At 33.6% G+C, this 27,891-nt stretch overlaps 1 protein-coding gene across 6 annotated transcripts in view; it reads right to left on the bottom strand.

Annotated features, from left to right (window-relative positions):
- SPAG16 (sperm associated antigen 16) overlaps positions 1-27,891 on the bottom strand; it is a 1,454,415-nt gene that overhangs the window by 299,060 nt on the left and 1,127,464 nt on the right. For all 6 annotated transcript variants that reach the window (XM_078328429.1, XM_078328427.1, XM_078328430.1 and 3 more), the window contains one exon: positions 1,664-1,790. In XM_078328429.1, coding sequence (XP_078184555.1) covers positions 1,664-1,790 — 127 coding nt within the window. The remainder of the gene's footprint in view (positions 1-1,663; positions 1,791-27,891) is intronic.

Raw genomic sequence — 27,891 nt, 5'->3', positions numbered from 1 at the left:
CTTTGATGCTTTTTGCTGTTCCACTGCTGATTCTTATACTTTTCTTAATATTAGTATATTACAAAGTATATTTTAGTCATGGAGAAAATAGGTTTGCTGTATCAAGGACCTTAAAATCACACTGACCTGTATAACAGAAGATAGGTACTGATATTTATTAAATCTTGTTTATCTGACTATGTAAATAACTTTTGGGCTGGATGACAAGGATGGTAAAGAACAAGTGGCAACATAATTAATGACAATAAAATATATGGCTAATATTAATTGTATGGTATTTCAAAGCACCTTTTAACTTCTATTATGAGGAAGTACAGCCAAAACTTTTTAAATTTCAGAGTTCAAAATTCAAAGACATGAATACTTGAATGCTAGCTCAGGATAACAAGATAGGATTTTAGGATGTGAAACGTTTATGAAAACCAAGTGAAAGCTGTAAAGCTTCTTTAGAGCTATGGTGTTAATGTAGATTTTACATGTCAAAAACTATAAATTTAACTTTAATAGGCCTTTGCAGTATAAAATGAAATTCCCTTAGTTGGGAGTTTTATTTTGAAACACTTTTAAAGAGGCCATTGTTACTAGGTGGTTCATATGCCAATCATTATATATGGCAATATAACTTAAAAGTTTGTTAGGAAGACAAACTTACCATTTTCTAACTGCAGATATATAATGGCAATATCATAAAACCAGTCCCAAGAAAAACACAGTTATCTTCTGGCTCTAGAATTATTCCTGGCATATTCATACTTTCTGGACTAAAAAATTAATATGAACTACCTTAACAAATAAAATATTTTCTTCATATTTATTCTTTACTTTCTTATCTAAAATCAAAGTTTTTGCTATCTCCACAACTTTGATTTACCACAAATCATGCTCAAAGTTTCAAAATATTCTCAAAACTTAAAATAGTTTAAAACATGTATCATACTAGCAAAGAAAAATATATTATTCAATAACATATACATTATTTAGTAAACTCTATCATTAAAGATGCAGATACAACTGTATTTAACCTTATAAAAGTACAAATGAAATTATTGTGTTTCATAAAATCAGCTGCTACACTATTCCTCATCAGCAAGGATAAAATATTGTATCTAATTTCTAATATTTATATCACTGTATAATAAAAGCTAAATATAATAAAAAACATTATAGAATGAAGAGCACATAATTGCAACAATAAGATAAATATTTATTTTAAATTAATTATTAAATCTAGACAGTATGGGGTAACTTATTAAATTTTAACACTAACTTATTACATTAAAAATGTTTCAAGTTCATTTTTGCTAATCTTTTGTTCTCTACTCTCAGCTATTTTGCCTTTAGAAAATCCAATTTGCTTACCTTGGATGGTGATTCTGAGGAATATAGGCTCAAACAATTTGCATGGCACTGCCAACAAACCTGTTACCTAGATTAGTACATATTATCTCCTCTATTATTTCTGACTTTAAATGTATGATGAATATAATGCTTTCATATGACACACTATATATAATATGTCAAAATATAACATAATGTAATTCATTGTAATATATTAAGAACAGACATTTACATAGAAATATATACATTGAAGCAGAAACAAAATAGTTTCAAAACAAATATTGTTATCAGCTTAGTCAGAAACATTAGATAAAAATGATCCTACCTGATGAATCAAAATTCACCTCATTGCCGGGACTTGGACCTAAATCTATGGATACAATTGGTAACAGCTTCCGAAAGTCCCACAGCTTTGTAACCCCACAGGCATCACAGGATGCTATCATGTGACCCTTCAAAATATAAGATAAACAAAACTAAAATGACTATATATATATACACACACACACACACACATATATACATTACATATATACAAATAATTTTGGTAACTTACAGACAAAATGTAAATGTTACAATTTTATTACAGCCATAAGATTACATTCCTCTCAACTAAAAAGTAGTTGTTAATAACTTTATTTTGGACATAAAATTATTTAAAATGATTTTCTTAATATATGAAATCCTACACTAAGTTTTTGGAGAAAACTTTTCAGGCAAGCATTTTCATTTTAACTACTTTAGAAGATGTAACAAAACAAAAACATATACACTCATAATTTGCCTATATATACATATATCACATCATGCATATGATATATGTAACACTTAAAAACTATGAATGTGGGAAAATTATATCATATGCACATGTAAGCTTTTATCCTTGCAATTAGTTAGCATTCATAATTTATACCTCAAATAGAGAAAAAAATAAAAACAGAGATAGGAAGAAAACTGGACACAATGAGAGAAGAATATCATCATAGCAGGTAGAATGACAGGGACGAAGTGATGTTGATGGCAATAAAATAGTGCCTATTGTAGTTTGCTAGTCAAAATTCTCAAGAAACACGGTTGGGCTTGCTTTGGTAACATGTAGTGGGACAAGAAAGAAGGTAACTGGATAAAAGGGATAGAAAATAGAAGGGTGGATGAACTGAAGTGACATGGCAATAGAAGGTGGGGAGAGAGATTTTTCCAGCATAGTTGCAGCAGCCCAGGCTCATCAGTTCGGAGTCTACACACCTCCTGCTGGTCTCTCAGGAAATGCTTATTGAGCATCTACTTTATGACAGGAATTGGGGATATGCTGGTGAATAAGAGGGGTTTCTGCTCCCCAGCAACTCATAATCTTCGCTCATTCTCATCATTCTGATCATTTAATTTCTTCGTCCACTCACAAATTGAATGAGCATTGGTCACATTAAAATGATCAGTTATGTTTATAATACATCAATATATGGTTTCCAATCTGATATACAGTTTCACTTTCAGCTGCAGTTCAAATCTTTTAATGTCAACTTAAAAATCATCCTCTCATTTGCTCCATACAATTTTTAAAATGTTAAAGATAATAACATCATGTAATTTTCCGTATCATTTTGAATTAGTTCACATATTTTCTCTTACTCCTGAATTCTTTCTGTAAAATAAAAGTACATCCTGTTTTACAGTTTAAGTGGATTCATTGTTTTTCTCTAAACACCAGTAAGGCAATGAATGCAATTAGTTTCAAAATTCTATAACTGTTGCCACTGGAAGAGTAATACAACAGCCTTGTCCCAATCTAATAAACAAGATGCTTAATCTTTTTATGACTTAAAAGGAACATGGAGAACTTGGACTGTCCTCAAATATGTAAACATGTATTATAAGTATTGTGAGGAATCAGTGAATTTCATCTCAGAAAAGGAAAGAACAGTTCTCAGTATTAGCATGGAATAGTAATGTTAGAAATTAGAAAGACTTCTTTCCAAATATAAGGGCTTTCATTTATCTGATAGAAGTCAGAGAATGGAAATTTATTTCGATTTTGGGAAAAGAGTAGATAGGTTTTCATCGGAATTTAATTTGTATGCACCTGTCACTGCAAGCAGGTGATGGACTTGATGTTCTTTTTTTTGTCTGGAGTCTGTGAATTATAAACGATGTTAAAGAATATTTTATCCCACTAAATATTAAAATTTGAGGAAGTATACTTAAAATAAAAAATAGTTTCATTATTTTTATTGGTTGAAAATGAATAGGTAAATAATTTTGATTTTTTTTCATTTAATACTTAAAACTTTTATTGCTGTCAGATGATCAAGCTCAATAGTTTGATAATATGAAACTAAGTCAATATTTATTAAATGCTTTTAATGATCCAGGTATTGTGCTAAATGCTTCATTAATAAACTAGTACATAACAAATTTAAGCAATTTTGAATAACTAACATCCTTTCATTAGAGTTTTCCCATTGCCTTAGAAACTTAAAAGCCATGACAAAGTATGCATTATGGTAAAATGAATATAATAATGTTTTAAGTAATAGAAATAAACGTGTGTTTAGATTTAATAACTGAAAGATACTTGGTAATGGAAGAACAGCTTAGCTATATGTCTAGTTAGCTAGTGAGGCAGATGTAGTGCCTATTACAACATTTGGAGCATAGGCGAGCTCAACAAAATATGGTTGAGCTGATAGATAAGTAATGTTTCCTCAAAGCTTAACTTCAAGTTTTATTTTGGTCCAGTCCTTCCAAAGAAGTCTTGAGGTGAATTTTAATTCTAACCCTGATGGTTGTGAATCACTTACAAGACAGAAAGCCATGGAAGAGACAGAGAATCTGGAACAGATACTTAGAATATTCTAATGCTCTGTACCCTGGTTATTTCTCTCATTTCAAGAAAATTGGAGGGCCATCTGTCAATCTCCTTCCTTGAGACAGAAGAAACTAGAATGCTGTTAATCCAAATGGTGTAGTGTGAGTTTTGAGGGATGCAGAGATAAAGAGATGTGGGAAGGAGATTAGATGACAACCTGGGGAAAATCATTTTATATACAATTTATGACAGTCAAGCTATAGGTAGGCATTTAACCTAAATTAAGAAATATTTCAAAGAAAATGTTTTTAAGGATAAGTGAGATTTCATTGATAATCTCAATGAGAGTCAAGACTTAAGAAGTTTGGAATCTCTAAAATGCAATTCTGGTTGTCACTGATAGTAGTACTACTGATCCTGAGGATGGGAAGGTACTGAAGGTGGATGTGCAGAAAGCTCTCAAAGAAGTTCACATTGAGATCTGTGATTGTTTTTGTAACACTGAATCTTCAGCACCCAGTACAGTTCTTACTATATGTTAGGCATTTGATCTTTGAATAAACAATCGAATTAATGAATATAAAGGGAATAAAGAGTAATCAATATCGACTCTATGTGATTTAAAAGAATTTGTTTTAAAAATACAGAAATATTAACTGAGTTGAAGCTCAAAAAAAATGTTTTGTGGTCACAAGATTCAAATCAGTTAAATAATGCTAGTAGAATTTAGCAAAGTAAACAAAGGGCACAGTTGAGATGAAAATGAATAATCATCATTTCTAATTGTCTCTGTTAAGCCTCCCACCACCAAATTAAAGATCCTATAATGAGAAAACCATATAGACATGAAGTTAATAATAAATTAGAGAGTAGAGGAACATAGGATCAATCTAGCTTCATTTAGGCTGCAGCTAATTTATCAGAGAAAAAATTAGTAATAGGTATCATGGATCACAAAAATGTTCAAACTTTTGAAACTTCTAACATTACTTCTGAACTTCATTATAAATTCAAGAAAAATGTATTATGAAAAAACTAATATAGCATTATTTATAAATAATTAATGGAAACAAGTGAAATTTGTAATAATAATCTAGTAGGGAAGAAATAAACCTTGGGCTATGGTGGATTCAGAAACCTGCTTGAGGCTACTTGTACACAAACTTGGTATCAACAGCTACAGAGAGACAAGCAGACTGAAATATTATCTCTCTGCACAGAGGTTCCAAACATTTATATATGGTAAAACAAAGAAAGAAAAGAAGAAAACTGGAATGCTAATGAGGCCATTAATAATTAAAATACTATTTTATAAACCAATAGTATTCCTTAATACAAATATATCTGATGGCTTTGTATAATTTTTTTAAACAAATGTTTCAAACTTGGGCATTATCATAACTTTTAGGATTACAGGGCTATTTCTCTGATAGGTTAAGAAATATTATATAATAATATAATTTTTTACATGAAAGTCCCTATGTATTTATATTGCATCTCTAGAGGAAATAGGATATTAATCTATTTTGGAAGACTCAGGTTCAATTTGACTGTACTTTGAGACCTCAACCTGATGAATCAGCAAAGTGGTTTCTTGGTTCAAGCTGGGTTTTATATACATATATATTACATATATAATCACCTTTTTCTTTGGAAAGCCAATTTATTGAGTAATAAAAGCATTTTAGGCCCAGGATGTTGTTTCATTTCTTCAATGGTTCCTCAAGGCTAAACAATAGGATATATAAAATATTCTCCTTTCAAAGTGTTAAACTGCATACTATAAAAATTGAATGAATGATTTTACATCAACTATGTATATGTGAGAATGTTGTAAACACTAAGTGAAAGAACTTTTGTTTTGTTAGCAGTACATTCTGGTGACCTAGAATTAAATATAGTTCATGTTCATTAGATAACTGTAGAATGAGTAAATGAATACCTTAAATAATTACAAAGTTATTAAAATAACAATTATAGAACCAATGTAAAACATGGAAAAATTTATGCCAAACTGTGGTTTCATTAATTAAAAGTATATAATATACATGTACAATAAGTAAATGGGGAGTTACATTTATCATTTATAAAAAACTTTTTTATAATCCTTTAATACTTTAAATGTAAATAATACAAATAATTAAATTCCTCAAAGATAACAGTTACATATTTTTCAGATATCATTTATAAACATATTACTATTTATTTCATTATATTTTAATTTATCTTATTTTACTTCACTTTTTAATTTTATTTTTGAGATAGAGTCTTGTTCTGTTGCCCAGGGTGGAGTGCAGTTCAGTAGTATAATCTCAAACTCCTGAGCTCAGGTGGTCCTCCTACATCAGCCTCCCGAGTAGCTGAGACTACAGATACTTGTCAAAACCCCAAGCTAATTTCTAAATTTTTTTAGAGGCAGGGTCTTGCTATGTTGCTCAGGCAGGTCTCAAACTTGTGGCCTCATGTGATCCTCCCAACTTGGCCTGCCAAAGTGCTAAGATTACCAGCATGAGCCACTGTGCCCAGTCTCATGAGACTTTAAAATATGTCACTGGTGCAAGTCGTGACACCAGGAATAGCAGGGTACTAAATGTGTTTGCATGGAGAGCTCACAAAGGAGTTTACACTTAGGTCTGGAGCTCTTTCTGTAACCATGAATCTCTAGCACCCAGCACAGTTCCTGCTACAGTTTAGGTATTTGATTTTAAATCACTAATTAAATGAATAAATAAAAAGAAAATAGAGAGTATTCAATATTGATTGTATGTAATTTTAAAGGATTTTTTTTTCCAAAAACATAGAAATTTAAAGGAACTAAAACTCAGAAAAAAATGTTTTTGTGATCATAAGACTCAAAATGTACATTTGTATAATACTTTATAGCTTACCTTATAACATATCTGCAAATAATGTCACAGCTGATTCTCACAACTACATGACAAGTCAAACTATGATTCTACCTCATAATATAAAACTAAATATATTCTAGAAGAATTAAATAACTTACAGAAGGACTCTGAGTCAGGAGGATCTTAAAACACGACAAAATGAGACAACTAAAAACTAGCAATAGCTAACACTAATTGAGTAATTACTATGTGTCACTCAGGGTTCCAAGCATTCGTATACACATACATACGTACAACAGGTAATCCAAAAAGAAAAAAAAAACCCAAAACTATGATGGAATAGGTAATCGCCTCCATTTTATGGATGAGAAAATTGAACCACAGAAACCTTAATTAACTTGCCTACAGTTCCCAAAGTTAAAAAAGAAATAGCCAGGATTTAAAGTTGTTTGGCTTTAGAGTCACTAAGCTGTACTATGTCTCAAAGACAGAGTAGGGCTAAAAATGACGTTTAAAAGTATAAAGCTTTGAAGAGTTTGAGAACAGGATAACAGGCATACTATACACTAAGTAAAAACAGAACAGAAACACAAAATAGAGAATAGGGATGAAAACATAGGCTCTCGGCTTTGGGTTTGGAAGCAGACTGGTCATTCAGCTTATATGGGAGAATAACAGAGACTGAGAGAGCTTTGTGTCAGATGGAAGATAAACATCAACTTGCTGCTAAAACCATGGTTGGTGTAAGATTTCCTGACAAACTGAAGCTGACAAAAGTTGCTGGCCAATGCTGTTTGAAGCCACAATTTTTGTGAATCTATACGTTTAAGAACTCTAGACTTAATACACAGTCTCACAACCTGGACCTGTACCAAGTAGCACACTCAGTGACTAAATCTTTGGTTTCAAAACCAAAGGACAGGTTTCCTCTATTGTAAATGTAAAGCCTATCCTAGGACACCCTGGAGCTAGTGGCCTGGGAGGCATGGGACGAAGGAGATAGCTACAATACTGAAAGTTATGGAAGTGGAAGCATAAAGAAAGAACAAGAGAAATAAAGGGAGTTTAACGAGAGAATCAGACTTTTACTTACTCAAAAGAAGCTACCAAAAAATTTCTATAACGTGCAAAGAGATCTAAATCTAATAAGTCAGTAATTGGAAAATAAAATTGATGATCTGTATAGATTAAAATTATGAAAGACTGAAAAAGATTTTAAAGCATGAGTTTCAAAGATTTGAATAAAGGGGTAATACTCATTAAAAAAAAAAAAAGAGAAAGAAATGAAATAAACACAGTCTAAAATGCCTTGAGAAAACCAAGAGAATTAAAATGTTGGTCATTGAAGAAACAGAGCTCTACAGATAGGATATACCCTATTCTAGACAAAGTTGGAAAGAAAGCTAGTGGAGTGGAATATTACAATCTGGAAAATTTACCTAGATTGTGGACACAGAGATTGAAAGATAAAAGCATGTAAACCATTAAGAGACTTGAGGGTGGGGAGTTATGTATTCTAATATATGTTTTATAAGCATTACAAAAGAAGATAATGTAAAGACAGTCAACAGCAGCATCCAAAGGTGTAACAGCTGAAACTTTTCCAGAATTGAAGAAAAATATGACATCAAGACCAATATTGCACTACAAATTGAGCATAATACATAAAAATAAAACCACAACTAAACACAGTGTAATAAAAAATGTGGGATACTATGGACAAAGAGAAATTTATCTACAAGTGAAAAATTACAGATAAACTATTTCAAAGATTTTAAAGACATTTCAGTTGATTTTTAAAGTAGATTTTAGAACCAATGGGATAATGTCCTCATTGTACTGGGGGAAAAAACCTCAACCTAAAATTGTATGTTTATTTAAATATCACTTCGGATTGAATGCATTTTCACTCAAGGACTAAAAATGTTGTTAAATTTAAATATCTTATGGAAAGAAGTATTAATGTTTGTATTTCACTGTAAAAGAGTAAAATCCTAAATATAGTATGGGTCAAAATATATAATGGTGAGCACAAATATTAAAAAATTCAGTAATTTTTAATCAAAGCTAACTGTTGACTATAAAAGACAAAATGCTGAATCCAAACCGTAACTCTAATTCTAACCCTAACCTAATCTAAATCTTATCCTAATTAAACAAAATTCAGGAAAGAAGTTAAAAAGAAGCAAATACTGCAAGATTAACAGAAAATACAAGTTATAGTGATGCCAATCCAGAAATCTCTCTCTCTCTCTCTCTCTCTCTCTCTCTCACACACACACACACACACACACAAACACACACACAAACGGGATATACTTAACAACTAAAAGTAAGAAACAACTAAAATCACTTAAAAAAATACAACTATATGCAACTTAAAAGAGAAACGTTAAAAACAAGCAGAAACAATAACAAAATTCCCCAAATATTCGAGTGAAAATAAAGCAATAAAATTGAAATACCAATTTCTAAGAAGCTGATAGAATAATGTCAGTGTCAGAAAAATAATTACAGTAAAAAACACTTACAAGAATCTATTACTAAAGAATAATAAAGGGAATACTCCAGTCACAAGGTGTAACTAATAAATTTATATGTAAAGACAAATGAAGTTTTAAAATATTTTAAAAGTTATCATGAGTAAACTATTATCATGAATAAATTATTATTTTCCCAAATGGTGGGGAAGATTATAATACAAGTTCATCAGAATGATAGATAATGCAAAAAAGGAAATCTATACAACATTTAACCATCCCTTCAAAAAATAAAGCTTGATCTAAAACAGAAATCTATATTTACCAAAAAAAAATATAATCAAGTATATGTGAAGTATATGATAAGCCACAAAATAAGTTTCAAGAAATGACAAAAAAGTTTTATAATAGCCACATTTTATTTCAATGATGCAATTAGAAACTGAAAATTACACCAAAGCTTTAAAATAAAGTTTGGAAGCTAAAAGATAAAAAGAACCACAATGTAAATTACAAGTTTGGAATTGGTGACAAATAAAAATAAAAGGAAACTCTGCCAAAATATGTAAAGAGATTTATTCTGAGTCCATGTGAGTCATAACGCGCTGAGGAAACACAGTCTCAGAAATCTTGTAAGAAGTTTGCCCAAAGCAATCAGGTTACAGGTTGGTTTTATACATTTCAGGGAGACAGAGATTTCAGGTAAAATAATAAATCAGTACCTGGGAGATGTACATTGGTTTGGCCCAAAATGGCAGGACATCTTCAAGTAGGGACTTACAACTCATAGGTGAGTTTTCTGATTCTTTAGTTGGCAATTGGTTGAAAGAGGTCAGTCAGCTTGTCCAAATACTTGAAGTCAGTAGGAACTAATGCTTAGGTTAAGATAAAGGTTCTGTTAGTTGTCATGTGATGCCATGCTAAAGTCATGTTGGAAAGTAAGCCACAGCATACTGGGTCAAAAAAGCCCTGTTTAACAAAATGTTATGGCTTGTAGACTTGACTTTACCCAGGCTGTGAGAAAGGAATTGGAGCAGGAAGAAAAGCTCAGAGTTCAGTGCTCAGAATTAATCCAAATGAAGGAATTTTTATTATATTAGTTGAGGGAAGCTGAAGCCATCATTAATGAAAATGTATAACTTCAGACGCATTTTATAAAAAAGAAAATTAAAATAAATATGTTAAAATTCAATTGAAGATGTTCTGTTCTACAGAAAAAATAGAAAAGGTAGAAATAATATATGTTGGAGGAGAAGCAAAATTAAACAAAGTTGTTAAAATAAAAAGAGATAACATCAACAGAATCAAAAGCTGATATTTGAAAAGAATATATAGACAAAAATTGAAAGATTTGTCAAAAACAGACAAAAATAATCACAAAGATTAAAGTCATAATTAAGCAACATCAAGGAACAGGGGATGATTAAAAATATGGTAGAGATTAAAGAAATCACACCAAATGCTATGAAGGACTTAATGTTAATTGTGAATTCTTCAGCAAAATGGCATTTTCAGAACAAAATAAATTTAAAAATCAACTTGCTATAAACTTTGAAAAAAACTGTCTGAAATATAACAAAAAGCATCAAAAGAAATAAAGAGGAAAACCACTAAGACAATATAAAAATTGCTCTTGAAATGAGACCTAGACAGAAGAATTATTAAACACCTGAAAACCTTTTCACTGACCCTAGGACCATATTTTAGGAAACAAATTCAAACTGTGGTTTATTTGGAGTAGCTCCACTTAGCTTGGCTACCCAGCCCAAGATCACGCCAGTGCTAATATGTTGGCTATCTCACTTTTTTTGACGAACTGCCTCTCATTTTCTGCACTGCAGCTGGTACCCTCATAGAAACTCATCTCTCTGGATGGAGTTATTATTTAAGGGGTAGGAATCTGGCTCAGGTAGGAGCAATAAGATTCCTTTCCTGTATTTTCCAAACTAATGTTGAGAGTGGTAAGTTATTTCCTCTCTGATTAAAGGGTTTCAGAAAATGTGTAATACACGTAGTAATCTGTAATCTTCCTTCTGATGTTCAGGTCTAGTACACCAAAGAAAATAGTAAGAGTAAGGCCATTCAGGAATTCAGATGGTCTTTGAGTTTTGGCTCCTGTCAAATCTAAATACCAGTTGTCACCTGCTCCGTCTGAAGTATAGGTTTATGAGCTGAAGGAGTAAAAGATGCATCATCCTCAAATATGCAAAACTGGCATAGTGATTATTTTGACATGAAAACTTTGGAGAAATTAGAGTTTCAGAAAAATAATGGCTGAATTGTCTTTCCTGCAGGCTACAAGCCTTAAATATTCTTTTGCAAGGGGTGCTTTTCCCAGTACCAAGGCATGAATAGGCATGAATAGTCCTGCAATAGGCATGAATAAATAATCTCCTTCAGATAGCCCTTATCTTCCACTAGCTTTAGATCTCTCATATATCACCTAGTGTCTCCCCTAGAATTTATTACCCTAGCCATATCCCCTTGTGCTGTAATTTCTTTACCAATTTATTGTTTTTTGTCTAAAAAATATAGAAGCATTTTCCTTTGGCCATTCCTTTGGACTTTGCTCTCTGATGAAAATTCTCATGTAAATGTAAAACTAATAAAACTTGTGTACTTTTCTCCTGTTATATCAGTTCAGTTCCTGGACCAGCCAAAGAGCCCATATAAGAATAAAAAGGGGATGGAGGTGATTGATTCCTCTTCCACAGAGCCAATGAACACCCTAATTTTTCTTAAATTAGTTTGATTTTGGGTTTTTCAATTAACATGTCCTATTGTTTTCTATCAAATTAGACTAGATTTCTAATGACAGCATTGATGTTGATAAAAGTACAATACAAACAGACTTGTATTCTTGGTGGGTGTAGTAAATGAGAGCTAAAATTAACAGGTTTTCTTGCCAGGACATATACTCAATATTTATAGAATTTTTATGTGCATCAATTCTATTTTACAAATGAGGAAAATAAGGTATAAAGAAGTAAAGTGGCTTCCCTAAAATTACCTAGTTAGAATGATTTGGAGCGTGGATTCGAGCCCATGTATGGTTGACTTCAGAGTCCAAGATTTTATCCATTGTACTACATTCTATTTTTTCAGAACTAGTTTAGTATATCACAAAAGCCTAAAAATATTGAAAATACTTCCCCATTAGAATACATTAAATAGTCAATAACTAAGATAAATATTTGTCACACAGATGTTCCTCACACTATTATTTATAAGCTAAAACTGTAGAAACATAGAAAATTATCAATATATAATATATATATAACTATAACATATATAATTACATAACTAAACTATTATTTTAACTATTATAATGGCATTGCCGAAGATTATTAACCACAAAAAATACATATGTAGTTCAATGAAATTAGCAGGAAGCATAACTCTCTATACTATATGTATACACAAAGCATATACTGAACATAAATCAGAAATGATTATCTTTAGCTAGTAAGCTGATGCACATTAATTGTGTTTGTTCTTTTCCATTTAAACTAGATTTCATGAAATTAGCATACATTTTTATCAGAAAAATATTTTTGAATAAAGAAATAATGAAATCAAAACATCACACACAGTACCTGTCAAGTGATCTAATTTTTATTTTCTAAAATTCTGCTATGCAAAATGGGCAAGAAAGAGGGGTCATCAAGCAAATGGCGGAGACATTAAGCCTGGGAAACATCAGCTGCCTTCAATATGTGAAGGTAATGACCTGCAACTTGGTATTAAGGTATAACTATAATAAAATGTTTAGCCTCATTAGGAGGAAAATTAGTATTTCAAACATTTTTAGTACTGATACATTAGCATGTCTCTTAGGGCAGGCCTATGCAGCATTAAGCAATAGCTCATTACACCATTTGCTCCGTAAGGCAATGGCACAAAAAAAGCAAAGAAATTATGGAATTAGAAGGGAAAGAGAAGGTAAGATTTGGCAATGCTTAGAAAGTTCAAGTCTAAAGCTGAAGGAAATACAGAACATTGAAAAGATGTGGGTAAGTTTGTAATTTTTGGTGTATACTTCTTTCCTATGCCATCATCACTTTGTGAGGCATTAACAACTATTGTATCACCAATCATGCTCCAAGGATAGAAGAGCTGGAAATCTAAAAAATAATTACTGAGCAGCTGAAGTATACAATACAGCACTACATCATCACAATAACTTTTACAAAGTGATCTCTATATATTATCTCATTTAATGCCATAGCTCTATGATTAGGTACTGGTATGACTCCGTGTTACAAGCGAGATGACTAAGGCTTATGTTGTTAAACTTACCCAAAGTCATTTGGTTAGCAAAACACAGGCTTGGAACTCAAAACCTGGTGCTGTGGTTTGGATAGGGTTACTGTGTGGCCCCACTAAGTTTCATGTTGAAATACGACCTCCAATGTTAGAGTAGGGCATGGTGAGAGATTTTTGAGTCATAGGGGTGGCTCACTCATGAATGGTTTGGTATCATTCTTGTAGTGAATGAGTTCTTACTCTATTAGTTTCTGTGAGAGCTGCTTGTTAAAACCAGCCTGGCATCACCCTCTCTCTCTTCCTCTCTTTCAAAATGTGACTTCTACACTCCCTTTCTCTACCTGCCGGCTCCCCTTTCTCTTCTGCCATGAGTGGAAGCTCCCTGAAACTCTCATCAAAAGCAGATAACAGCACTACATACCTCTTATGCAACATGCAGAACTATGAGCCACATAAAGCTCTTTTCTCTATAAATTGCCCAGCCTCTGGTATTCCTGCAGTCGGCTCACTATAGAAGCCTGGTGCCAACGTCTGCTTCTCATAAGGACTCCAGGCTGCTTCTTTTCATGGCAGAAGCAAAAGGGAGCCAGTATGTGCAGAGATCACATGGCAAGATAGAAAAGAGAGGCGGGGGCGGGGGAGAGAGAGAGAGAGAGAGAGAGAGAGAGAAATGCCGGGTTATTTTTAACAACCAACTCTTGTGGGAAATAATGGAGTGAGAACTCACTCGTCCCCCCACCAATGGGAGATTTGTTTTCCTGTGACCCAAAAACCTCTTACTAGGTCACACCTTCCAATACCATTACACTGGGAATTAAATCTCAATATGAGATTTGGAGAGGTCAGATATTCAAATTATAGTACCCATGAAACTACGTGCATATTTATTATTGAGGTAAAACACAGCAAAATAGCTCATAGAACTTTAAGAGCATATCAACAAGTACTATGTGTATTAACAAAGAACAACTTGAACAACCAGGTGTTTAAACTGACCAGGCAGAAGAGTAACTAGAAATAAAGAAAATGTATATAAAGCAACTAATATTTGCTGAACTCTATTGTGACCCTGGCTTGGACCAAAAGAAAGAAAAACAATGAATAGAAGCCCTCAGCAAGCTTCTGATTGATTCTTAGAGAGAGAGGAGTAACTAGGTAATTACAATAGAAGAGTTAAATGCTAGAAGTAAGTAAAGTATTGTTTAGAATACAAATCCATCACCTAATTCAAGACCGTAGAATCTAAGGAAGTATCTTCTAAGAGCGGAGCCCTAGGATAAATTCATCAGGTGAATACAGCTTTGGAAATGTAATGTTTCAAATAGATTAAGATTACAGGCAAATATTAGTGAAGAGGAGGCAGGAAGGCATCATTTTTATTGAAAATGGCACAGTGTCAGAGCACAAAGAAGAAATTAACATACTACTCCATGGGGAATGTCCTGAATTTATGATGAGGTTAACAATGTGTAAAAATTCCAAAGTTTCTGGAGCTCACACTGAAGAATGTAAATTTTACATGTGTTGTAAAAAAGTTCTTATGTGTTTTGTACATAAATATTGACATTTTAAAGGGATTGCTGAAGGAGTAGTCTCAATAAGTTAAGAAGGTATTATTATGTGCAAAATTGTGTCTCTGAGATCCTGAAGAACAAGTGAAGATTGCTTTCTTGTGGTATTCAAATTTGTGATAAGAAGTTGACTGAATTTGGGCAAATTTCCCTCAGCCTGTAGAAAACCCATCCCTTCATTCATCAAACAAATATGTATGGAGCCTGCAAGGGTTAACAGTTTTAAGTGGTGAACAAGCCTCATGGAATGTGTATGCTTCTGTAAAGAAATATACAATAAATTAAATAAATCAGTAAAATATGTGGTATATTAATGTTAAGAGCTATGGAGAATTTTAAAAAATGTAGTCAAGAAATGTTTGGCAGACAGGGTGTTGAAATATAAATAGCTTGTCAAGATTAGGAATATGTGACCTTTGAATGAAGGCCTGATGGATTTGTGGGGTCTTGTGCTATGAGAATGAAAAGTGATTCAGGAAGAGGAAGGAGCAAGATCAAGGGCACTGAGGCAGAAGCACTAGAAATAAATAGGCGAGTGCAGACTTCAAAGTCTTTTCATATAGGAAATCAGGAAAGAACTCATGCTATGTGTTGAACTGATTCAAAAAGCTTGTCTTTGGAAATCAGTCAGAAACTATGAGTCATCATTAAGTCCTGACTCTTGGAAGCACAAAGAGATATTCTCATGATTTCAACTATTATTAAGACGTTTGCGACTCTTAAATCTGCATCTCCAATTCACAAGTCTCTTAAATTCCAGGTCTTTATTTCCAACTAACCATACGATATCTCATTTGGAAGTTCCACACATATCTCAATGTCATCCTGTTCAAAGCCAAATTAATCTTTCCCTCAACTTGAGCCTTCTGCTGTACTTTCCATTTTAATAAAAGGATCTACACTCCAGGCAATCATCAGAGCTTGTTATCTCATTCTCCATCTCTCTCCTTTCCAATTCTATTCAGTTAAAATTTGCCTCCCAAAATCCTTTATTTCAGCCTGTCATCATCTTACACTGGGACTCACACATGCAGTGAACTTCAACCCTCTATCTTTGCAGCCCATTTTATTATATCTTTTATTTTATTTTATTTTATTTTATTATTATTTTTGAGACAGAATCTTGCTCTGTCACCCAGGCTAGAGGGCAGTGGTGTGATCTCGTCTTATTACCGTCTCTGCTTCCTGGGTTCAAGTGATTCTCCTGCCTCAGCCTCCCAAGTAGCTGGAATTACAGGCATGCACCACCATACCCAGCTAATTTTTGTTTATTCAGTAGAGAATTTTTGCCATGTTGGCCAGGCTTGTCCTGAACTTCTGACCTGAAGTGATCTGCCTGCCTCGGCCTCCCAAAGTGCACAGGTGTAAGCCATGCACCTGGCCTTTGCAGGCCATTTTTACAGCAAAGATTCTCAAATAGAGGTCATTTCTCTTCCCAAAGGACATCTGGATTTTACAACTAGAAAGTGCCACTGGGATTCAGTTAATGGAGGCCGGGGATACTGATAAAAGTCTTAAAATGCACTAAATGGCCCCCACCTCTAACAGAAAACTACCAGTCCAAAAAATCAATATTGCCAAACCCTGCTCTATACTAATGGCAGTCATTTGTAAATGCAAATTTGAGACTCTCAAATGCAAATCTGACCTGCCTCCTTCCTACCTATCATCTTCCTTAAATTTTCCCATGTTACTCTATTGGCCATTCAAATACTCAAATACACCAAGTCCTCTTGTATTTCTTCTTACTTTTTCCAGTGACTGGAATACTCATTCCTTATTTATTTTTCTGGTAAATATCAACCATTCTTAAAACTTGGCTCACACAGAACTTCTTCTAAAGCCCTCAAAGTGACACAATGTATTCCTTCTCTTGCTCCTATAAATCTATGTTATAAAACTGCAATATCATATATATATATATATATATATATATATATATGTATATATGCCTGTGTTTTTATCCTAGATCATTTGTTAATACATGTGGCTATTGAGTACTTTAAATGTAACTACAGCAACTGAGGAACTGAAATTTTAGTTTTACTTATTTTTAATTAGTTAAAATTTCTTCATGTAGCCAGCACCTAACACATTGGACATTTTAGATTAAAAATAATCTTTTTATTACAGAAAGTTCTATTGGACAGTACTGTTACAGGCCATTTACACACTCAGTTTTGGGTTTATATGTACTTAGTAAATATTAAAATAAATGAATGAATGAATCATTATTTCCATACCTGGAAATTCAAAGCAAAATTTCTCATATTTTTGGTAGAATTATTTCAAGAATTAGACCAGCTATATGCACTGATTATGTTTAAAGACTTCATTATGTTTTAGGTTCAGAGCAAAATTAAGAGGAAAGTATGAAGATTTCTCACATATCCTGTCTCCACTGCCTATGCATAGCCTCTCACAATAGCAACATCTATGACCAGAGTGGTAAACTTATTACAATTGGTGGAACTACATTGGCACATGTTCCCCCAAAGTTTACAGCTTACATTAGGGTTCACTCTTGGTAGTATACATTCTATGGGTTTAGAGAAGTGAATAGTGACATGTAACCATCATTATAATATCATATATTTTCACCACCCCAAAAAATTATCTATGCCCTGTCTCTCCATCCCTTCCTCCCTCCAGCCCCTGTCAATCACTGACCCTTTTACTGTTTCTATAGTTTTGCCTTTTGCAGAACATCATATAGTTAGAATCATACTGTATGTAGACATTTTAGACTGGCTTATTTCACTTAGTAATCTGCATTTAAGTTTCCTTGGTCTCTATTCATGGCTTAATAGTTCATTTTTTTTTAAGTCCTGAATAACCTTTCGTTGCCTAGATGTATCATACTTTCTCTATAAATTCACCTATTGAAAGACATCTTGGTTGCTTCTGAGTTTTCACAATTATGAATAAACCTGCTATATGTGAACATAAGTTTTCTCCACTAACTTTCAGTTAGCCACCTTTAGGACTTATAACATGTTACCTTATACCAACAAATAGTTACCTACTTTATACATAGATTTTGATTCTTGTTTTTTCTTTTTGCATTAGGGTCTTCCTCTGTCACCCAGGTTGGAGTACGGTGGCATGGTCATAGCTCACTGTAAACTCAAATTCCTGGGCTCAAGCTGTCCTCCCACTTTAGCCTCCTGAAGCAACTAGGAGCACAGGTGCATGCCAATATGCCCAGTTAATGTTCTTTATTTTTGGTAGAGATAGGGTCTCACTATGTTTCTCAGACTGTTCGCAAACTCTCAGAAGTCTGAGCTGCCATGCCTAGCCTAGTTTATCAAGAAAAAGAACTAAATCCTTAACTTGTTAGAATCTCCAACAATACCTAACATAATGCTTTTCATTTTTCAGATGCTAAATAAATTGAAAGCACAGTTCTGAAGGAATTGCATATAGACTGGCCCAACTTCGTGGCTGCCAAAAATGATGCAAAATTAGCGTATTTCTGAAGGTGAAGGGGAGAAGAAGGTTTAATAAATCACAAGGAGTCTTTCCACTCTAAGGACAATTTTTGAAACTAACGTTTTATTCAAGGAGAAATGGAAATTCCTTACATGGCATATGAAATTGATGCATTCTCCCTCTGGCAGTGAGCCTCTTCTAAAAGCACTAAAGAAAAATGTTCTGACTCTCATGTGAGTTTACTTCATTTTCAGTGTCATTATTGGCATTATTTCAGATATTCATGTATGAGATCTTTGTCTTATAGGCCCTTGGTGTTTTCTTCTGATGTGACTTGTCACATTGCTGCAATATTTTATGATATATTTACATAGCAACATACTGTGATGTCCAAGTAGGGCAGTGGTATTTATGGAATATAAAGAAATAAAACCATAGAGATATGAAGTAAAAATTGAAGCTTATTATTCCATATCCGAAGAGAGAGTGGTGTTAAATTTTTACAGTTTGGCATCACTATGTATGTCAAAAGGAAGATCTCAGGTTTGCCGCAGTGTTTGCTAGTGTTAAAGCATGCCTCTGGTCAACAGACAAAATAAAGTCTGCATGGCTGACTGAGGTTCTCAAAGTTAATACAGAATGAGGAGGCCATAGCCATGTGAGGGAGCTGTCAGGACTCCATGTTCTCAGAAAGGTGTTGTAAGTGTCACAAAACCTTCCTTTCTACGATTAAGCCAAACCAGTTTCTGTTGTTATAAAGATAAACTGTGGCCAGGACCCTCAAACTCTCACACCGGCTGCTAAAAAAAACATCTGACCTGAGACTTCTGGTTTGGGGTTTGAAGCCAGCCAATCAGGATTTATCTATTTCAACGGATCATAATGGAATAAATTTGAATGCTTCATTTGCATAAATGGACTTGGTTGAGACTGGGGTGAGAGTTTTCTCTATTTAACCCAGACCTTCCCTCTGTTCACTAGAAGACACGCTCACTTGTACTGCAGGCTCTGCCTCCCCAATTTGAGATTGTTATTAAGAAAATAAAGTTCTTCCTTTCTCCTCTGCAGATCTCATGTTTTTTTGTTAATATCGGTAAGTACTGAGTCACAAACAATCTTTCAGATTTCAGAAAAATCAGGTGTTGAAAATAAATTCTTGTTTCTCTAAAAAGCCTTATAAGTGAGGCATTCATAATCTATAGTTTTTATCAATTTCTAAAGAAAACATTAATATCAATATATTTCTGAAAGATAATATAAAAGTTGTCCAGATCAACATATTCCACAGAATAGAAAAGTAAAGGCTTGATAAATTAAGGGAATTGTCTAAGCCTTCACATGAAATTAGTGGTCCAAGCAAAACTATAATTAAAATCTTCTTCAAACACACTGTCAACTTTTATTTTTTATAGGAGGAAGGGCTAACTATAAATTTTAAAATGAATGCTATTATTATTACAATCACATATCTTCTGGAGAAATCTGTGGACACTTAAAAACAGATGCTAAAAAAGACTTCCAGTCACAATGGAGTCAGGGGGATCAGGTTTAACCTCTTGACTGAAACAACCAAAAAACTGGACAAAATATAGAAAACAATGGTTTACAAGAGACCTCATATTAGGTAACAAAGAGCAATAATCATCAAAAGATGAAAAGGAATGAAGTGAGAAGGCTGCTTTGTCATACTACCTTGACAATTTCTAGTCCATAACACAAAGAGAGGGAACTGAGAAAAAGCACAGCAGACTCCGTAAATTAGAGATGAAGCTGAGGGTCTGGGGATGCCAAGGCAGGTAGCATTTCCAAGGCAGAGTGTATGGAAGAGGTGTCGTGAGGGTTGCACAGAGAAAACCCTGGAGATCTGCATAGAAACCTTCTCCAGTGTTTGCTTAGTACCGACTGGCATATGCCTGTGAGGAAAACTACTTGGGGCCTGGGAAGAACTACCTGACATGATTAGAGGGAACACGAAAAGATGGTCAGATTACACTGCGAAAATGACAGCTGCTCTAACAGACAGAATGAAAAATTTCAAGATTTAGGGTCATCTGGCAGATCAGAAGACAAAGAAGGGTCTTGCTTCTGTGGTCGGAAAGTAATTAGCCTAGACTGAGCACTTCTTCTTTCCCACCTACCAAATTTGACAAGTAAACCTGAGAGGACTAACCAGTTTCTAAGTAACTCGACAGTATTCTGGAACAAAGCTCAAGAATATTTGTAAAAATACAAAAATATCTAGCATCCAACAAGGCTAACTTGATGAATTTATGAGGCACTAGGTAATATCTTCATATTACGTATAAGAATTTTTAGGCTATTTCTAATTCACATGACTGGTAAATGAGAGTTGGGATCTGAAACTCATATGGTTGAACTGAAATCCATTAGATAAGAAGACAGGAATATATTTGTATGTAAATCAGATTGAAGGTATTTCTTTGGAGTGTTTTTCATTCAATCTTGATGCACATTAATTGATTTTGGCACAGCAACCTTGGAACTGGCCAAACTTGAGGTAAATATAGGAAGGGCTGGGGGACAGTGGAGAAGGTTGTGGCTCACTAGTGTACATGACCAGACAATGAAAAGCCTCGAGTAGAGCTCAGAGCTTTAAAATCTTTCTTGTTGCTTTCTCAATTAAACTGGGAAATATAAGATTTAACTAAAACATCCCAATAACTCTCCCACTGAACTTTAAAGCAATCATAATATGACACATATATACAATTAATGTGGCCACCCAACTGGGCAATTCACAAACACACAGATAAACATATATACAGGATGTATTTTCCTGAAATGATTACAACTTGAGGGGTTTTCCCCTTGCCCATCAACTTACTTTCTTCTGAAAAACTATCTTTAAATAAAGCACTTATACCATAGTTATTTACTTTTGAATGAAGCCCACATTGATAATTTTACTTCCTAAAACGATCCATGATGATGGGTGATTCAGCTTGAGAATTAAAGGATATTTAAGTCCTTTAAAATATCTGTTTGCCAAGTACTAAATTTCTACTACTTTTTGATACATTTAATCAACTGCTGTAAACCATCCTTTTTTCTAGAACAACCTGTTCTATCTCACCACTGGTATACTTTTTTTTTGTTCTTGCTATAATGAACTGAAAAAGACATTTGCACATGCTTTAAGATGATGAAACTTCTTTTATAACGAGTTTTGACAAAATGATTAGTCATTCATGAAGTATTGTCCAGAGAGGCATTCCCTGTTAGAATAGCCTAGTGCCAGGTGAGGGTGTGGTGAGGGAGAGGGCGGGACCTCTGCAGTATGGGGTAAGACATGTTTCTAGACCTTCATGAGCTATGGAATCATGTTGGCCAATATTTAATCCTCCTAAGCAAAATAATAAATATAAATTTATATTTTAGAAATATTTACAGATAAAAACAAAATACATTCAGGTGAATCTTTGATTTAACACAACTGAAAATACACATCATGTTTTCCGCAAACTCTCCTCCTCCCTGGATAGACCAGTATTCTGTTTGTTAACCTGTAACTCAGCTCACTCTCACTCTGCTCTTTCCATCTACCAGATAAAGAATTACAACATTCCTTTTGGGTTTTGAAATGAACAGCATGTGATGTTGTTGGAGCAGTTTTTGCATAAATTTACATAAGAAACTGAACATCACTGGACCCCCTGAAGAGTAAAAGCTAGCCACAGTTGATACCGCCCTTGAAATAGTATACGAGGGATGACAATTTTAATGATGCAGACACTTAAATTCATTAATCTGTTGTCTTTTACCAAGGGAGGAAGTCAGTCCTTTTGTATTGTCTGAGTTATAAAAGGCAGAGGGCAGGGATTGAAAATTAGAGGAGCACTAGATTTCTGCAGCAGTGATTAGAGGTCAAAGAGAGATTTGGAATCCTGAATGTCCACATGAGCAGCTGACATAGTGGCAAACTGCAAAATTCTAGTCACATCTATTTCTTTTCTGTTGTGGGGAAAAAAAAATTTATCTACTAAATTCAGTTTCACAAACATTTATAGAGAATTTACTATAAAAATTTCTAACTTCAGATTTCTAGTAATTTCAAAATAATCATTTCTTAAGTACTTGGGGTTAATGCTTTTAAAATATATATATATGTTTTACACACCATAGAGAAATAAAACAGATCATCTAGCAAAGATGAGAGCAATGTGTTAACTACTATTGGTAACAACAATGTACTTTTGCTGTTTGATCATTGCAGAAGATATCACATGATGCAGATACACAATTTGTAAGATCTGTTATATTTATTGTGATAGTAACCTAAGGTGTTTCTCAATTTGGCAAGTCTCTTTTAAAGTAGCTAATTATTATTGATTAATATAGTGCTCACTGCAATGAATTTATTTTCTCTTAATATGTACATAAGTACAGTCACATAAATTCAGAGATGTTCCATTACATACATAAAGTTGATAATTTATGAATAGGCTTGTGTCCTCATAACGTTTACATTACCAAGATTCACGCTTATGACCATAGGCCATGCCTGGCTGTTGCCATTGTTGGAGCTCAGAACACAACACCCTGAATACTTTGAAATGAAGGAAACTGAAAGGGCCTCTGACCTTCTCCACCTTCCTATCTCCTGACCCTCCTTCTCTGGTGAAATGAGTCATGGAAACCAGAATTTCTCTTCCCCTAGGTGAGTCACAGAAACTCCCCTAAAGCAAGCCACAAAGCCTAGGAAGCTCACTTTTCATTTGCTCTCCCCCAAAGCAAGCCCTAAAACCTAGGAAGCTCACTCCATCCCTTCTCCCTTCTTTTTTGAAGACCTTGATTCCAGATGGGGCCTGCCCCATCACCAGGTGAAACGAATGATATACAGAAGTCTCTCCCTGCCACCCCCAAAAAAGAAATCAAATCAGGCCTTACTGGATTTCTTCCCTCAGTCCATTACCATTAGATTATACTCTTTTGCCCAATCACATTTCTACATGATTGTCCATTCATCAAACCTAAGCATAAAAATAGGCAGTTTTCCCTGAGTCTTTAAGTTTTCATTCCTGAAGTCTCCCATGTCAAGTAAAACCTGTATTAAATATTTGTTATACTTTCCCCTTGTTAACCTGTCTTTCATTATAGGACTTTTGGCTGTGATCTTCTTAAGATGGGTGAGGAAAGGTACCATATCTTTCTGCCTCTACCTCATATTGAAGTGATTTGATACAATATCACACATCTATAGTTTGATTTATAAAAGCAGATTAGAGGATGGAGATATATATATATATATGACTCTAAAATATAGAGCCTTTTAAATAACTGTTTCTAAGAGACTGTCCTTCTGTTTGCTAGCCTTATTTTTTCATGGCGACTCTAGATTTTTTTTTTCGCTAAAAAAACAATCATATTTCTTTGAAGATATGGAATTATATCCATAATACTGTTTGGAGAGAGCAAAGTTACAACCTCACAAATCCACAAAAGCCTGTTTTTACCATTTTAGATATATAAAACATAACATGATAGAAGAGCAATCCATGATTTAATGACTTGATTTACTTCATAAATTTGTATTTCAGTATGTAAAAATTGAAAATCAGCTATTTCTTAGAAGAAAATCCCTCAGACTAAAGAGAGAACATTTTGAATAACTACAGCCAATTCCAATATCAAGCCTCATGAAAAAGAAACAGAGTGTATACTTAAGATTCTCTGTGGTCCTAACTTTCTCCAGCTCGGGTGGAGTCAAGGATCTAAATGCAACCAGGTATTAAAGTTAGAAACAAAAGGTTCTTCTGCCACTCAAACAACAACTCAGGGAATATTTGCTAAATCTTAAAAAAAAAAAAAAAAAAGGAAAAGAAAAAAGTATCAAAACTTCCTTTTTTTGAAAAAATTTAATAAACTTAGGTTTTTTAATGCAATCTAGATAGCAGATTAAATCTCTTTAGTTAGAAAACTGTTGAGTGTTTTGCTCTAGCTATTGAGTAAATGGCAGAGCAAGGTGATGATACACATGACAGCCGAAGACCAAGGTGAAAGCTGCCCCAGGAAATTCCAGTCCATCCTGCTGGATGATGTACCTTTTAAAACAGTTTCCCTGCAGAGCGTCTTGGTATACAAATTAAATCTCTTCCAGAGGAAGGGCAGACTCTCTCATTTTGCCTGTGGTTTTGCATGTTAACTAGCAGTCACTTCTTAAAGTATGGATTCACAGGGTCACATTCACCCACCAACATACGATTAAGTGGGGAAAATTACATTAAAGGGGATAATCAAGTTTTCTTGGAATTGTGCTTATGAGTAAATTGGTGTGACAATTCTTTTTGCTCTAATTATGTGCTTCAAAGACAATGTTTCATGCATTAGACATTATCCCCGTCATGTAAAACAGTCTTAAAATTCATGCTGTTTATCATACATGTAGTTTTTTATATTTTTAAAATCATATGCAAGGTAAGATTGGCTATAATAAATCCTAATTAGAGAAGAGTGTGTCATTTTATGTTGATATTTTCTTGTTACTTAGAACACCTTTGTACTGTGAAACCTGTTTAACTGTGATTTTACTGTATTGGAAGACCAGCTGTCTGAGTGGTCAAATATTCTGATCAGTGACATTATTGCTTAGTAATAAAATATTCTGAACTAGTTTTGGCAGTCATATGTTTAAAATGATCGTGGGAAGTCTGCAAAGCACATTACATTTTAAAATAAAATTAAAAATCAATGATAGAAAATAAATTTAGCTGTGTCACAGTAAACATGGTTCTATGTCTCTGATATCCCTTTAGTTCTGATCTACAGTGACTTTCTGACATTTCCTAGTCAATGAATATTTATCAATTAGTGCTTCTATACTAAGAATTACGCTAAGAATTCTAGGGTTAAAAAGGGTTAAGGTATTAGTCACATAAAACAATCCATTACACTTCTCATAGCTGGGGTATCCTTGTATAGGTGATGTTACCAGTTATTTGTATAATTCAAGATATTCCACCTGCTTAATCTATTCCTAATTCACGCCATGTATCCTGATTCTGGTATTCCTCCATGGCACCATGTTGTCACTACTTCAGGAACTTGGCCTCTCTTATTGCCTGTGCTTGAGTTCTCTTCCTTCAGACCTTTGTATGGTTTCTTTATTCTCTCAGAGAATCTCTCTTTGACCATTGCATTATAAGCCCCAACTCTCACCTTACTACTCTTTTCTACCTGATTGATTTTTGATAGGTGGCACTTCGTATCCTTGAGATTATTCAATTATTTACTGGTTTATTGTTCCTGATTATTAAGAGAATGTAAGGTACATGAAGACAGGACTTGGCATTTTTCATTGCTGAATCCTCACTATTTAGATTAGTGCCAGGACACAGCTGATGTAAAGGATTGCTAAATAGAAATTTCACTACTGAACTGTTTTCATATATGCTAAAAAGGTTTTAAAGTTATCCAAAAATAAATATAGAAAACAAATGATTAATTTTTTTTTGTTCAATGAAAAAGTATCAAGAAATATGACATAATTATGTTGTTTTCAATTTTCACAGACCCATTGAGAAAATGACAGATGTATGAAATCAACTCCATTTGACTGTAGGAGTGATTAGAGGTTCACATTTGGGGATGGTGCAATATAATCTTAAATGCATCATTTTTATCTGTAGTCATTTACAGTATTAGATTTCTAACACCAAAACAAAGTAGAAATAAAGACAGAAGACTTCTATTAATTTATTATAGTTCTCTTAAATTCTAATTAGTTTTTTAATGTCTGCTTATACAACTGCTTTTCTTTTGCTTTATGTTTTTGGAAGTATTTCATTTTTCTACCAGAAATTATTTTCTTTCCAAACTATAGAAAGTATTAAGGCGAAAAGTTTATTTCATAAAATATTGTTTAAAAAAAAATCACATGGTATAGAATGAGCTTGAGATGTAAATTTATTTTTTGAATACATAGGAATATTGATATAATTCAAATATTTTCTAAAATAAAAATGGCAGATTACATATTCCTTAATTTTATATTCTATTGTTGTTTCCAATTTCCTTGGATAGACAGAACCTGCTTTAGTGTTTTTCACCACACATCTAAAAGTTTTGACTTATGCATCATCTTGGTGCAGTAATGAATAAGAACTGACATCAAATATCAATATTATTGGCCTAGCTAAATGGTAGTTGACATCAAGGTGGATTGCTGGAGAAGTAAACAAAATTGAAATAGTTTTGGTGTATAAATACTGCCTGACATCATTTGTCCTTCAGAGGATCAATGACTGTATGGCCTAAATGTTGTTTGCATTTCTTTATATAAAATGGCCAGAGATTGATATTGAGAGCTTGCTGTTTGAACTTAAGTAACAAACAAAATTGAGAAATCAAAAATCCAACTTCCTTTGCTAAAATGGAGACAGGATCACAGTTTTTACATAGGCAATTGCAGGTTTTTGTTTATCACTGATTTTTAAAAAAGATAATGTGATTGATGGTTTTATGTCTACTTACTGGCAACTCAGGAAAAGCAATTAACCTATCTTAGATCAAATTTAAAACATTTAACTGTCTAATTATTGTATAACATATCCAGATGTGAAAGAAACAAAATACTCCCTCTGAAGCTTATACCCATTTTTTTAGTAGGATTTAGCTCAAGTTTCACATAGCTACGTATTTTTTTTTTTTTTTTTTTTTTTTTTTATGACAGAGTTTCGCTCTTGTTACCCAGGTTGGAGTGCAATGGCGCGATCTCGGCTCACCGCAACCTCCGCTTCCTGGGTTCAGGCAATTCTCCTGCCTCAGCCTCCTGAGTAGCTGGGATTACAGGCACGCACCACCATGCCCAGCTAATCTTTTGTATTTTTAGTAGAGACGGGGCTTCACCATGTTGACCAGGATGGTCTCGATCTCTTGACCTCGTGATCCACCCGCTTCGGCCTCCCAAAGTGCTGGGATTACAGTCTTAAGCCACCACGCCTGGCCCAGTTACACATTCTTTTTTAGGATACTTTTAACATTTTATGTTCTTGAACCCTGCTTAGGTGCAAAATATGTATGGCAAGTACATGTTTACACCACTGATAGTATGCTATAGAAAATTAAATTATAGACTATAAGGAATTTATGTTATATATATTTGTACATGTTTATTCTTTTATTTACTTCCA

This window comes from Callithrix jacchus, chromosome 6 (genome assembly GCF_049354715.1).
Source record: "Callithrix jacchus isolate 240 chromosome 6, calJac240_pri, whole genome shotgun sequence".
Lineage (NCBI taxonomy): Eukaryota > Metazoa > Chordata > Mammalia > Primates > Cebidae > Callithrix > Callithrix jacchus.
Note: the sequence above shows the minus strand (reverse complement) of the source record. Positions and strands in the feature narration are given on the sequence as shown.